A 13,826-nucleotide genomic window follows, 5' to 3' on the forward strand; every position below is an offset into this window, starting at 1 on the left:
TAACAAATGAAATACATATCTCGTGGAGGAATCTTAAACTGTAATTTAAAGAGTGTGCAATGAACAAGGAAGTCCGAGAAAAAGTAGAAACAGACACAAATTCAAAGCTACAAAGTGAGGTCAAATAGAGTAAGCTGCAATACTGTATCTTCTGACATTTGATCAGGATGAATGGTGACCATCTGCAAATAGGGTGATAGAGGGAACACTTGTAGGTGCTAGAAGAAGACTGGATGTCAAATATCAAACACTGGAAGCCACAACGTGCCTAGCCCTAGCACAGTTTCACGTGCAAACACAGCAAAGGCAATACCGGGCCATTTCAATGTGCAACTTAAACTGCAAAAATATATGGAAATGTTCGTCGATAATACATTGGCAGAGGTGCTCAAGTACGTATTTGTTAGCGGGAAACATTTTAATAGTTGAAAATGTCTCATAATTGAATTCTTATAAGGCCCAATGTTGCATAGTGTGCTGTCTCCATCTCTTATCCACTCTATCCATCTGGCTTCTCTATGTGCTATAAAGACGAGCCATTGGCTGAAACGTCACCTATTATAAAATATGTTAAAGCCACAGTGATATTAACGAATATGCTGATTGTTTTTCCAACGCGGTATATGGGATGTTTTCCCTCATTTTATTGCTTTCTATAAGAGTCAAACAAAGCTAAGCCTCACGCAGCTCAGCCATACACGCCATCATGCATTCGATGATAAGAAATCCACGAAGTGAAAATCAGTGATAAAATGCACGTCACCCACAGGTCCACACAACACCAGTTATGGATATGTGCTGTGGACCTGAGAGCTAGTGGAATGATCGGTAGGCTTAAATGAAATGATTGCATACTAATGCTGTTTGCTATGCCTGACTTGTGCCCCATGCAAAGCTCTCGCTGCCACATTTGTGTTTATACCTCCGATTAGCACGGTTGGCTACGTAGGGTGTGAAAAAAGTTCAACATGCATACATACATAGATACATACGTACACGTTGCCCAATTATTAGTAGGCAGTGCGTTGTGCTTTTTTGTTGAATGTGTAGGACAAATATTCTTGGGTTTTTTCGGTAAAGGCACGTAGGTAAAAAATAAAAAATAAATAAAAAAATGTTATTTACATTTTTTACCCACGTGACTTTACCGAAAAAACCCAAGAATATGAATCCTTGCAGTCACGAAAGCTTCAAATCTAGAATGTAGGACAAACACTGGATTCTTGTGGACAGGGCAAAGGCTTACCGCTCATTGTCAATGACCATTGCGTTCCCCTTGGTCCATGTAAACGAGGGCCTGGGCCAGGCCTTCGGCTCACATTTGATGACAGCCTGGCCCCCTCTTGCAGCTGGAGTCACCCTCTTCATGGGGTTGCTTCGAAAATCAGGCGCTGAGGCTTCACACAGGCAAAAACAAACATGTATATATATACACACACATGTGTCCACAACTGATTTGTTAAATTGCCTTCTGCATATCCAATTGGAAAACATATATCTACACACACTGTAAAAAGGTGAAGGTGCGGCCCTGAAAGTGCTTTATTTATGTCACTGCATGTGAAAATAGCCTCCGATAGAGGGAGGTCTCGAGAACATTTCAAGAAGGCAATTGGCCTTCTTTTCTACGCTGGTCAGACGTCTTGGAAGAAGTGGGGAGTGCTCACAATCCACTCTACCACACATGGCCTGCCATTGACTAACCGTGGTTAAACCATTTATAGCGCTCAGTGAACGGGGATCGAATTGAAACGGCGGCCTCCAGATTGCAAGTTTGCGCAAACCAGTTCATCCTAGATTGTAAGTCCAATGTCTCAACTGTTACACCGTGGATTGCAACTCCAGTTTGTCAACTATTACACCATGAATTGCAACTCCAGTGTGTCAACCATTACACCATGGATTGCAACTCCAGTGTGTCAACCATTACACCATAAATTGCAACTCCAGTGTGTCAACTATTACACCATGGATTGCAACTCCAGTGTGTCAACCATTACACCATGGATTGCAACTCCAGTGTGTCAACCATTACACCATGGATTGCAACTCCAGTGTGTCAACCATTACACCATGAATTGCAACTCCAGTGTGTCAACTATTACACCATGGATTGCAACTCCAGTGTGTCAACCATTACACCATGGATTGCAACTCCAGTGTGTCAACTATTACACCATGGATTGCAACTCCAGTGTGTCAACTATTACACCATGGATTGCAACTCCAGTGTGTCAACTATTACACCATGGATTGCAACTTCAGTGTGTTAACCATTACACCATGGATTGCAACTCCAGTGTGTCAACCATTACACCATGGATTGTAACTCCAGTGTGTCAACCATTACACCATGGATTGCAACTCCAGTGTGTCAACTATTACACCATGGATTGCAACTCCAGTGTGTCAACTATTACACCATGGATTGCAACTCCAGTGTGTCAACCATTACACCATGGATTGCAACTCCAGTGTGTCAACCATCACACCATGGATTGCAACTCCAGTGTGTCAACCATTACACCATGGATTGCAACTCCAGTGTGTCAACTATTACACCATGGATTGCAACTCCAGTGTGTCAACCATTACACCATGGATTGCAACTCCAGTGTGTCAACTATTACACCATGGATTGCAACTTCAGTGTGTTAACCATTACACCATGGATTGCAACTTCAGTGTGTCAACCATAACTCCGGGGCAGCGTCTTGTGTGCAGTGTGTAAAGTGCACGTCATCACTGCTGTACTCCGAGCGTGTGAATTGATGTTGCGCAATGCATATATTTTCAATGCCAGCAAGAAATGCATTCGCTTTGCCAGTGATATATGGAGTTGAGACATTTTTTCGTAGAACCAAAGATGTTGCATTTCACCGGAATTACCCCTTGTCCCTTTTGTGGTATTAAAAAGCATTAATATTAGAAATATAAGTAGACCTGATACGATCAAATCTACCCACGCCACACAGAGAGTGGACAAATGAATACAAGACTCAAGCTGATGCATGTGTTGCGGCAATCATTTTCTGTCCTCAACGTGTTATATTAGAATTGTGTCAAGTTTGAACAGAGTGGGTGGGTTTTTTTTCTCTTCGGACGCTATTTTTATGAATTTAATTTCTTAGAAAGGGACAGGAAGAAATATATATGCAAGGAAAAATGTTAAGTTCTAACCTTTTACTCTGAGTTCTCCGTGTGAATAAATCCTGCCGTGTTTATTCTCGGCCAGGCATTGATACATGCCCCTGTCCCACGGCTGAAGCTCTTGCAGTATCAGCTCTCCGTTTGCCATCACGCTGAATCTGCTCTGTAGATCAAAAGGGTGACATGCGAGAGCACCAAACAGGGCACGTCATCAACGCACGGCTGTATTAAGTATTAAGACTGGAGCAATAATTAAAAGTGCTTCACGTGTGTAAAATTGCATTTGAATTCATTAAAGCCATGACATTACGCATCTAAATCCCGGGAACTGTGAAACAAAGACGGATTAGGTTTCCTGTTGTGCTCAGGATATAAGGGCACGTTAATTAACATTTCAGCATTTGCATGTAAGTTTTCATTCCTTTGGCAAAAATTACAATTCAACAAAAAGCACAATGGATGGTTATTACCATTATAATAACAATAGGCAGTGTTTCGTTTTTTACAAAGGGCATACATCATCGTCACTGCTAATAACAATAATAATGGGCATGATGCCACCACAAGCGCAGCTCTGCCTGTAGAAACAGATTGACAAAACAGCTGACCACCACATCCTCGTGTTTGGCTTCGTAAGTTCAGACACATCAACAAAACGAGCATTTATTCTTTCCAACCTCGCCCCTCCAACTCCCACAGTCGCAACTAATAAATAAATAACTCCCCCCCCCCCCCCATTTTTGTTTTATGCCAAGCAGATTCAGAAATTGCTATCACCAGCCAAGAAAGAGCGCCAAATCCCAGGCAATAAATCTAGTTTTGCGCTTAGCTTAGACTCTCCATAGAAAATGGTGTGTGTGTGTGTATTAGAGATCAAGGCATTACAGAACCCGGGAGATGATAGCACGGCTTCCCAATTAAAGCCAAGCGAGGCTTTCTGTAATAACAACAAAAACAAACCTCTGGATTCACCTAAGCACATAAGTCTCTCGTAATATTTTATTGAGGCTAAGCATATACGTGTACAAAAGCATAGGTGCCAAATAGTACGTATTTGACAATGAATGTAAATTATACCTCTGATGTGTTCTATTGTAAACGGGGATGTGATGTAATCATCTCAAAATGTATGAGAAAACTACAGATATAGACTTGTTTTTTGGGTCTTTCGGTAAAGCCACATAGATAAGATAAAAAAAATCACGACGTTTCGATCGCAACACGAGCAATCGTCATCAGGTGAAAAAAAATAGCGAAAGAACTGCTGAGGCAGGAATTTTTTGTATATGATTTTTTCCTACCTCAGCAGCTCTCCCGCTATATTTATTCAACTGATGGCGATTGCTTGTGTTGCGATCGAAACGTCGTGATAATTTTATTTTTTTATTTTTCTATCTACCTGGCTTTACCGAAAGACCCAAATAATATGAATTCCTGCAGCCATGAAAGCTTTAAGTCAAGATATGGACTTCTAAACAAATACAAAAGTGCATAATCCACTGGCGGTTCCACACCAGAGGCATACCAACACATAGGACACAATGCAACCACCCTGAACCGGTTGGAACAAGGCCATCCTTTTCTCATTTCCATCATGAAACAAACACACAAGGATCTTGTTACGTTATGAGACCGGGTGGCTCAGAGGACAGAGCACTGCAGCTGGATTAGTTCCTGGGTTCTAATTCGGATTTCAGATGTCCGTGATTAAACATGGTTATCAAGTATAGTGGCATTGATTATCTTAGCCCGGTCCCCAATGACTAACAAAAAGACCAATAAACTCGCATAGGGAATCACAGGCTCACGTGAACTTCATAATATAGGTTTTTGGCTCAGATCGCGTTATTTATAAATGTGTCGTAACCCTCCACCACCCGACACAGCCAATCAGTAAAAAATGTGTCACTTTTTCAAAGGGCAAAATAATTCACTTCTTTAGCCCACAAGTGTGCTGAAGAGAGATTCAACAGCATTTTTAAATTTGAGTAGTACGACGTTTCGCTGATAGTTACAATCAGCTTCATCGGGCATTTTTTACTGTTTGGCCGTGTCGGGTGGTGGAGGGTTACGACACATTTATTAATAACGCGATCTGACCCAAAAACCTATATTATGACTAATATTGGTCGCGAAAGCCTACGTGTTAAGTCACGTGAACTTATTTGTGAATAAAAATGGTTCCAAAGCGTAGTGGTGTTCACGATCTCAGCTCTACACCAATGACTTATAAGGGAGACCCATGGACTCACATAGAGACTCACAGACTCACGTAGACACCCATAGACTCACATATATTTATCTGTGATTAAACAGGGTGTTCAAGCGTAGTTGAGTTAATGGTCTCAGCCTTCTCAGCACAACAACACACACAAATAAAAAAACAACGTAATTAAATTTGGTTGTGCAACTAATTCGGCTAAAGTCAAGCTCTGAAAATAATATAATGTATTGGATTCACTGTTATGCAACGAACAGTACTCTTCTAGATTTGAAGCTTTCGTGACTGCAAGGATTCATATTCTTAGGTTTTGTCGGTAAAGTCACGTAGGTAAAAAAGTTTAAATTAATAAAAGTAAAATAAAAGATAAAATAAAAATCACGACGTCTCAGAGGCAACACAAGCTTCCGTCTTCAGGTGGAACCGTCACAGCACGATAGCTGTATCAAGTGACGGTTCCACCTGAAGACAGAAGCTTGTGTTGCCTCCGAAACGTCGTGATTAAAATTTTATTTTTTATTTTACTTTTATTAATAAAAAAAAATGTACCTACGTGACTTTACCAAAAAAAACCTAAGAATATGAACAGTACTCTCATTTGCAGAGCAGGGGGAGAAAGTAGTATTTAATTAAAAAAGATAATCTTGATATGTGATGCTAAAGGCGAAGCTCAGATTCAGGCACAGTAACCGCAGGATATACCACCGTGTACATTCAGAAACGTGTCCCTCCTCTCCTCAACGCATCCCCTCCTCCTCCCTATTGCTTCTTGGCCACCCATCCTTATACCCCCACCCCCCCCATCACGCAGCTCAGGAAGCCAGGCTAAGCATTTTAAGTACATTTCTCACTCCGCTGGGGCTTGGCATTCAGAGGTAAAGGTCACGACGACGTTCGGCAAAACTTTAGTCAATGTCAGGCGACTCCACTAATTGCACGTGCAAACTTAGTTTTTTTTTCCAAGTCACGCGCGCGCGTGTGTGTGTGCGCGCGTAGAAAGATCGCTCACCTCGCACGATCCTACAAGTATACAGCAGAGATATTCGACATGCAAGGAGGCATGAGTAAAAACAACACGTTTAATAAAAAGTGGCCTTCCACGACGGAATTAATAAAATAATTCGCCTCCTTGCTCAACGTAAATAAAATGTTAGTTCGTGTTTTATTTTACCTATTCCATCGGTCAGATGGCGTTGTGTTGGGAGTGAATGTTTTTCAGCAGGAACTGGTTCAATAAAAGCAAACTCTGGACCAGCAGATTCAGGCTTGCGAAAACCAATGCTGGCGAACTGTCAGATGTTTATAAACAGAGACCTCTTCTTGGTTCTTTCGGTAAAGTCACGTAGAAGGGAAGTAATAAAATAATAAAAATAAAACATAATAAAATAATTCTCACGACGTTTCGGCCACAACGCAAGCAGCCGTCTTCAGGTGAAGACGCTGTCTCCCCGACAGACCTGGTCTTCACCTGAGGACTGCTACTTGTGTTGTGGCCGAAACGTCGTGAGAATTATTTTATTATGTTTTATTTTTATTATTTTATTACTTCCCTTCTACGTGACTTTACCGAAAGAACCAAGAAGATTAATCCCTGCAGTCACGAAAGCATTAAATCGAAACAGAGACCCACTCGATTGCATATTTGTTAGAGTTTGACACGAAACTAAATAATACAGAAGGCACCAGAAATAGTATTGTTGTTATGGGGAAGACAAGTAAGACAATTAACAAGCACACAACACGCCTGCTTCCTCCTTCACGTAAAAAAATGCATTTGCTTTTTTAAAACGACGGAATATTGTGCAAAGATTTTGCTCTAATAACAAAACAAGACAAACCTTTCTTTAGCTCCATTAAAAGCTGAAATGGACAAACCAAATACTAAAATTGGATACAGTATCATTGCATTCAAGTGAAGCCAAACTGACCGTTCCATGAAGACCCACGAAATCTACCAACTTAGATCATCGTGAAAACCGTCTCGAATACGACCAAGGCCCCTAAGTGTTCTGAGTTTCAAAGCTAAAGATCGATGATGGCGACGACAATGAAGAAACGGAGATGCCCCCAACAAAGTGTCTCCACACGGACCCGACCATCGAACCCGCTGGGTTAGATCAGTGGGCGCAGACTGAACCACATAGCCCATATCGCGCCCATGTTGGATGTGACCACCTGTTTTTTTGTGTTTGGCCTGTTGCCCTTCCACCACGCCTCCAATTAGCATGGTTGGCTACGTACGATGCGAAAGAAGTTCAACAGGCGTGCAGCTACTCAAGCGTAACGTGAAAGAATCCCTGGTGTATTGCAACTGTGGAAATCCTGACCAGAACACGGATGACATTATTGAACCATCGTGAACCTCTGTGCAATGCAGCGGAGGCATTGAATACATTAAATCAGCTTCCGCCAAGGCTGTGCTTTGGCGATCAGTCCAAGACATCGGTTGTTATACAAAGCCATAAACAACACTGGAATAAAGCTGGTAATGAGTTTGGTTCCTGGGAACGCCTAACATCAGAGGCGAGTGTTATTTGAATCAAGTCTGAGCCACCCTTTCACTAACACGCATTAACCAGCATGATGAAGTATAGTCAAACAACTCCTGTGACAGCTACGGCTTGGGGAGGAGGCCTTCATCCATCAATGCATTGACAAAGGGCTGTAAACTGTTCATATAATTAAACATCATCTGTAGAATATGTTTGACATCAAAATACATAACTGTTTAGCTACATTGGCACTGATCTAAAAGTCCAACCCTCCACTCACTGCTTAAATTCGCCTACAGGAATAGATGTGGACCACAGAAATGAGGATAGTGAGATGGATCTCAAGGATCCCCAAGACTAGATGGGGTCAGAAGTCACGAGAAAATGAAGGAGGCAAGAGTGTTCAAGGTACCTCTGATGGCAGGGGCGCTCCATTCCTAAGCCAGCGGTAAGTAGGAGGGGGCTTCCCTCCTGCCTTGCAGTCCCAGGACAGCTTGTCTCCAATGCCCTGTTCCACGTTGCTGATTGGCTGGATCCAGTGGGGGGGAGCTGGGGGGGGGGGGGGATATCACGCGTGCATTTTTTAAAGAATTTTACTTGTGTACATTTTCTTTAACCATCTTGAGAAAGAGTAATTTCGACTCATTAACCATATGCCCTTCACTGTGTTCCAAACGCGAGGCAAAAGTGGATTTTTTTTTTTATTAAGTAATAATTTGCTTAATTTCGCGTCATTTAAGCAAATTACATCTCAAAACGCGAAACATTTTGACGTCCACACAAACATCTTCAAATTCATAAAATGAACACCTTATAATAGGTACGAAAGCACCATGGAAAGAAAACACAATGCGTCAAAGCATGGATCATGTGGGGCAACGTCAACCACTCAGCACTGGAGCAGCTGACATCCAAGCGAGTACAGCAAACAATGACAGAAAAATAATTTGATTTATTTGAGCGCTATGCATGCAAAGAGTAAAGACGATTTTAACTATTACAAAACTTAATTGAGATAAATTTTGATTTAAAGCTTTCGTGACTGCAGGGATTCATATTCTTGGTTCTAAAAAAAATCGCTCTCCGTGGTGCTGACGTTAAGAAAAAAAAACGCCACTTTTTTCAATCTTTCTTGCTGTGGATTTCACACCTGATGATGATTGCTTATGTTGCAGTTGAAACGTCGTGATAATTTAATTGTTTTTTTTTTATTTTATTGTTTCCCTTATACGTGACTTTACCGAAAGAACCAAGAATATTAATTGAGATATTTTAAATGACATTTTTATTGATTTTAATTAGGTGTATTGTGAACTGCTTGATAAATATATGCATTGGCAACTTAATGCATTTATTCATGTAACTTTCATTAAGCAGAGTTGACTTACAAAGGCCTTTCTCATACTATCTTGTCATCCTCACTGAATATTTATACCGAGTCTCTCATGCAGTATATCTGGATGTTCTTGATCAATGGTCCTTTACTGTAGTGTTTTATTGTACTACAACCTTCCCCTTAGCTGTTTTGTCATCATAATTTCTGTCCCAACTTACTATGCTACATTTCAGCATTATTTTCTTCTTGAATCAAATGGAATTTTTACAAGAGCTGCTGATGCAATACTGGGATTTATACTGTACTGAGACCACATTAAATCTTCACTCTTTAACTACAGTCGCAAACCTACCGCCAAATACATGGTCTCGTTTAAGACACATCTACAAAGAAGCATCACTCGGTATCAAGACTTTTTTTAAGGATCCTGCATTAGGATGTTTGACCAAATCCATTAATGTGTGCTTGGCCTGTGAGTGGAAATCCGAGAAAACACACATAAATGAAAGAATAACTATGAAAGCTCCACACAGATGCATTGAATCTACCAATTTTACTGAAACCTATTGGTCACCTTGTATCTGAATAGGTGTGGGAGTTTCACAACTGCATGTGATGTACCAACTCGTGATGCCTCTAATGTTATGGATTACAAATGTGAGTCACCACACCCAATATCGTTGTGCGTTTAGACTCTGACATAAACACATCCAACGACGAAAATCCTCAACGTGGGCCTACACAGGTCTACACAGGGCATCGAGGCAAATGCCGTTAGCGAGCAGCTATGGATGCCGGCACGTGGCACGCCTTTTGGCGTCATCTGGTCCAACACCATGTGAGACTAGACTCTAAGGAAAGCTGTCTCGGATATGGACCAAACAACTTCAAGGACAGTGCATACATTATCAGAGTTATGTTTTTTGTTTGCATTATGACTGCCGGTATTGTGGTCTATGCAAACATGACTCCTCGTAAAAAAAGGTGTCAGTTTGGTTGCCAGATAAAGGGTAAAAAAACAATTATCCATTATCAAGGTGTGTGGTGTTGGTCACCACCAGGCCCGGCAAAAATCTGTCCGCCCCAGTGGCGGTGTTTACACACGGCGCACAATACTCATTTGAAGCTCAGCCAAAATAAAAGAGGGCCATGGCTGGATCATAATATCATCCCCGATGTTGACCGTGACTAGTGATTGAATAATTAAGATTGGGGCTTTGTATAAAAACAAATCCTATTTCTCATCTACTCTACGGGCAACTGATAGCGACTATATACAGTATATGCCTATCATGGATTATGCTGACCTCAAATTCCAATCAACCTTTAAACCACTTTGGATTTGCCGAATCTTATCGTTGATTCGGCCTTGTGCTTTATCATACTAACTAAAAACTCCACTCAATGATTGTGATCTTTACTTCAAGATCAGTGATCGCCCTCTTTCAACTCGGAGGGAAACTCGTTGGGCCATGCTCATCTTTAATGCACAAACACACAACTCGGTTTCTGACCTGTCCACTGTGTTTATTCAGGACCACAACCGTCAACATTTTAGATGCCCCACAAGACTAAAGTGCATTGTACCAAGAAGAAGAAAAAATGAACTCGGATGGTTGTCACTCATTTTCTGCTACTGCCTCAAACACCTGGAATTCCATCGCTTCAACTATCCTTAAATATTAGAGTATATATTATCAGAGTATGTTTTTTGTTTGCATTCTGACCACAAGTATTGTGGTTAATGCAGACATGATTCCTTGTAAAAGGTTTCAGTTTGGTGTTTTAACATCTTAACACCTGTTTTGTTGCCAGAAAATAGGGGAAAACCTATTATCAAATCCTTCAATACTATACAAACCAAATCACAATTTGATGCTGAACTGTCAACAATTTATGACAACTAAGCTTGCAATTCCGTTTGACATAAAGCCATGTCTGCTTACATATGAATAGTCACTCTATATCCGTTTCATGTTTCTGTAAGTGAATTTTCAATTGGACTATTATTAGTCTAAAATTAATCTTCCCTAGCCGACTTGCACTACAGGGAATTTATTATTGAGCATGCATTCATGTTCGTGCAATATTGTCGATTTGTTACGTGACAATAATTTAATACTTCAGAGAGAAAATATATAACCTGGAAACGAGGAACAATGCTAAAGCTACAGGCTGTTTGACCACGTGACATTAATAAACTAAACCATGAATCTGCTCACCATAATACGAGCAGTTACATTATAGAGTTAAACTAAGATATGTGTTGTAATTGTACCTTATAAATTGATTAATTTCACGTGTCTGTGTAACCTTGAACAAAAGCCTACAAAGCATGTATGTGGAATAATGTAAAAGCTGTATAATTGTACTCTTTGGTTATTTCGGTAAAGTCACTTAGGTCGAAAAATAAAATAAATAGTGATTTCTTTTTTTTCTACCCACGTGACTTTACCGCAAGAAACAAAGAGTGTGGATTCCTGCAGTCACGAACACTTCAAATCAAGACTGTATAATTGTGTTAGCAGGTCACCGAATGCTAATTAGATATTTTAATTATTCTTTAAGAGGCACGGATCGGTAACTCTTCCGTGCATCTGATTTCGCAATTTTCACATTGGCTTGCCAGTGCATGAAACATAATGTACATCTTAATTTAACAGCAGCCGCCATCCGCGGTTTGATTAATATCACATTCTCATGTGCACATGTTGCATTCTCCCTACTTATGCGTGGAAGATGTGATTAATGTAACAGTTCATTTGCCAGCACATTAAACGTTTCACTTGGCTCCACAAATCAAAAAAAAATGTTTGCGGTAGGTTTTAGTCTGATAGGAAATGGGATTAGGCCTCTGGGCTCAGCACACAATCTTCTGCCTCTTTCTTTCACTTTTAATTATAATACATCATAATATATGTTACATTTTACAAAGGCGTATTGAAAATTTGAGTTTTTTGAATGAAATTAAACATTAGCCCCATTGGTGATAAAAAAAAAATTGACAACTGAGTAGAAAACAATTACATGACTTCAACTGTACGATTAAAACAACAGGTAAAACTTGTTTTACTTAACAGCTTAAGCTAAATGTTAACTTTATCATAGCTTAAAATATAAAAGAAGCAACCTAAATCCTGTTGTCATAACCGATAACAAAACACAAGACCACAATTATTCATACTCAATTTCATGAAGGCGAATTCAAGCAGTGAGTGGAGAGTTGGACTTTTAGTGGCCCAACAGTTATGTATTTTGATGTCGAAAATATTCTACAGATGATGTTTAATTAATGAACAGTTTACAGCCCTTTGTCAATGCATTGATGGATGAAGGCCTCCTCCCCAAGCCGTAGCTGTCACAGGGGTTGTTTGACTATACTTCATCATGCTGGTTAATGCGTGTCAGTGAAAGGGTGGCTCAGACTTGATTCAGATAACGCTCGCCTCTGATATTAGGCGTTCCCAGGAATCAAACTCATATTACCAGGTTCATAGCGCAGTGCACAAATCACTGCCGCGTCACTTCCTTTCGCATGTGTCAAAGGTAACGGTGCAGCCCTGCAATTCATGAAACTGGACAGAGAGACGCGGATGCATAGACGAAATTCGCCCCATTGTTTCAACTGCTGCTGGGCAATCGAACCAGCGACGTCTGTAATTGCACGTAACAGCACATATGGACGTATTCACGTTACGTGGAATAAAACACAACGCACCTGGTTTAATATTGTTTGCATGATACGTTGTGGCACCGAACTGATCAAACATATCCCGTAATGGCTCCGTAGGGTTAAGGTGTGGGCTTCGTGCGTGCCATGGCCTTTGGAGCGATTACTCTTTGGCTCTTTTGGTAAAGTCACGGATAAAGATAAAATAATAAATTAAATAATAGCACACGACGTTTCGATTGCAACACAAGCAATCGTCATCAGGTATGAATGAAATAGCAACAAAAATCTAACCAGAAAACTATAGACAGACATATAAGCAGACAGATATCACCAAGATACATAGAGAGAGAACACACACAGGCACACAGAGAGAGAGAACGTCTCTGTGACGAGGCCTTAAATAGAGAGAGGGGGCGGGGGCGGAGAGAGGGAGGGGGTTAGAGAAAAAATTAGCATGTCAATGAGTGGCACGACGCGTGGTAAAGTACGCAAGCTTGAAAATTAGGAGAGCGGGAGAAAGACACACTAAATTAAATAACCTAGCAAAATATCGAAATGTAATGTAATGCTTATATGTCTGTCTATAGTTTTCTGGTTAGATTTTTGTTGCTATTTCATTTATACCTGATGATGATTGCTTGTGTTGCAATCGAAACGTCGTATGCTATTAAAAAAAAAATTCTTTATACGTGACTTTACCGAAAGAACCAAAGAGTAATTCCTGCAGTCACGAAAGCTCCAAATTAAGATTCATTGGAGCGATGTTGTTGTCAGAGTGCCACTTCCACCCCACTTTTGATGATAGCTGTGCTGTGCACACTCTGATGGCGACTTGAGGATTCCGCAAGCGATGGAGAAATGCACCTTTAATGCACAAACGGAGCCCGATCATTGTGAGCATTGATCACGGAAGAACCGCGGGTCTGGACGCTGAGATGTGCTTGGCAACTGCAC

At 40.7% G+C, this 13,826-nt stretch overlaps 1 protein-coding gene across 2 annotated transcripts in view; it reads right to left on the minus strand.

Moving 5' to 3' along the window:
* The window catches only part of LOC144944349 (contactin-4-like), a 111,697-nt gene that overhangs the window by 51,112 nt on the left and 46,759 nt on the right, over window positions 1-13,826 (minus strand). For both annotated transcript variants that reach the window (XM_078872448.1, XM_078872447.1), the window contains exons 9-11: window positions 8,276-8,412; window positions 3,181-3,313; window positions 1,247-1,397 (exon numbers count right to left, since the gene is read on the minus strand). In XM_078872448.1, coding sequence (XP_078728574.1) covers window positions 1,247-1,397; window positions 3,181-3,313; window positions 8,276-8,412 — 421 coding nt within the window. The remainder of the gene's footprint in view (window positions 1-1,246; window positions 1,398-3,180; window positions 3,314-8,275; window positions 8,413-13,826) is intronic.

The sequence above is a fragment of the Lampetra fluviatilis genome, chromosome 34, assembly GCF_964198595.1.
Source record: "Lampetra fluviatilis chromosome 34, kcLamFluv1.1, whole genome shotgun sequence".
Taxonomy (NCBI): Eukaryota; Metazoa; Chordata; class Hyperoartia; order Petromyzontiformes; family Petromyzontidae; genus Lampetra; species Lampetra fluviatilis.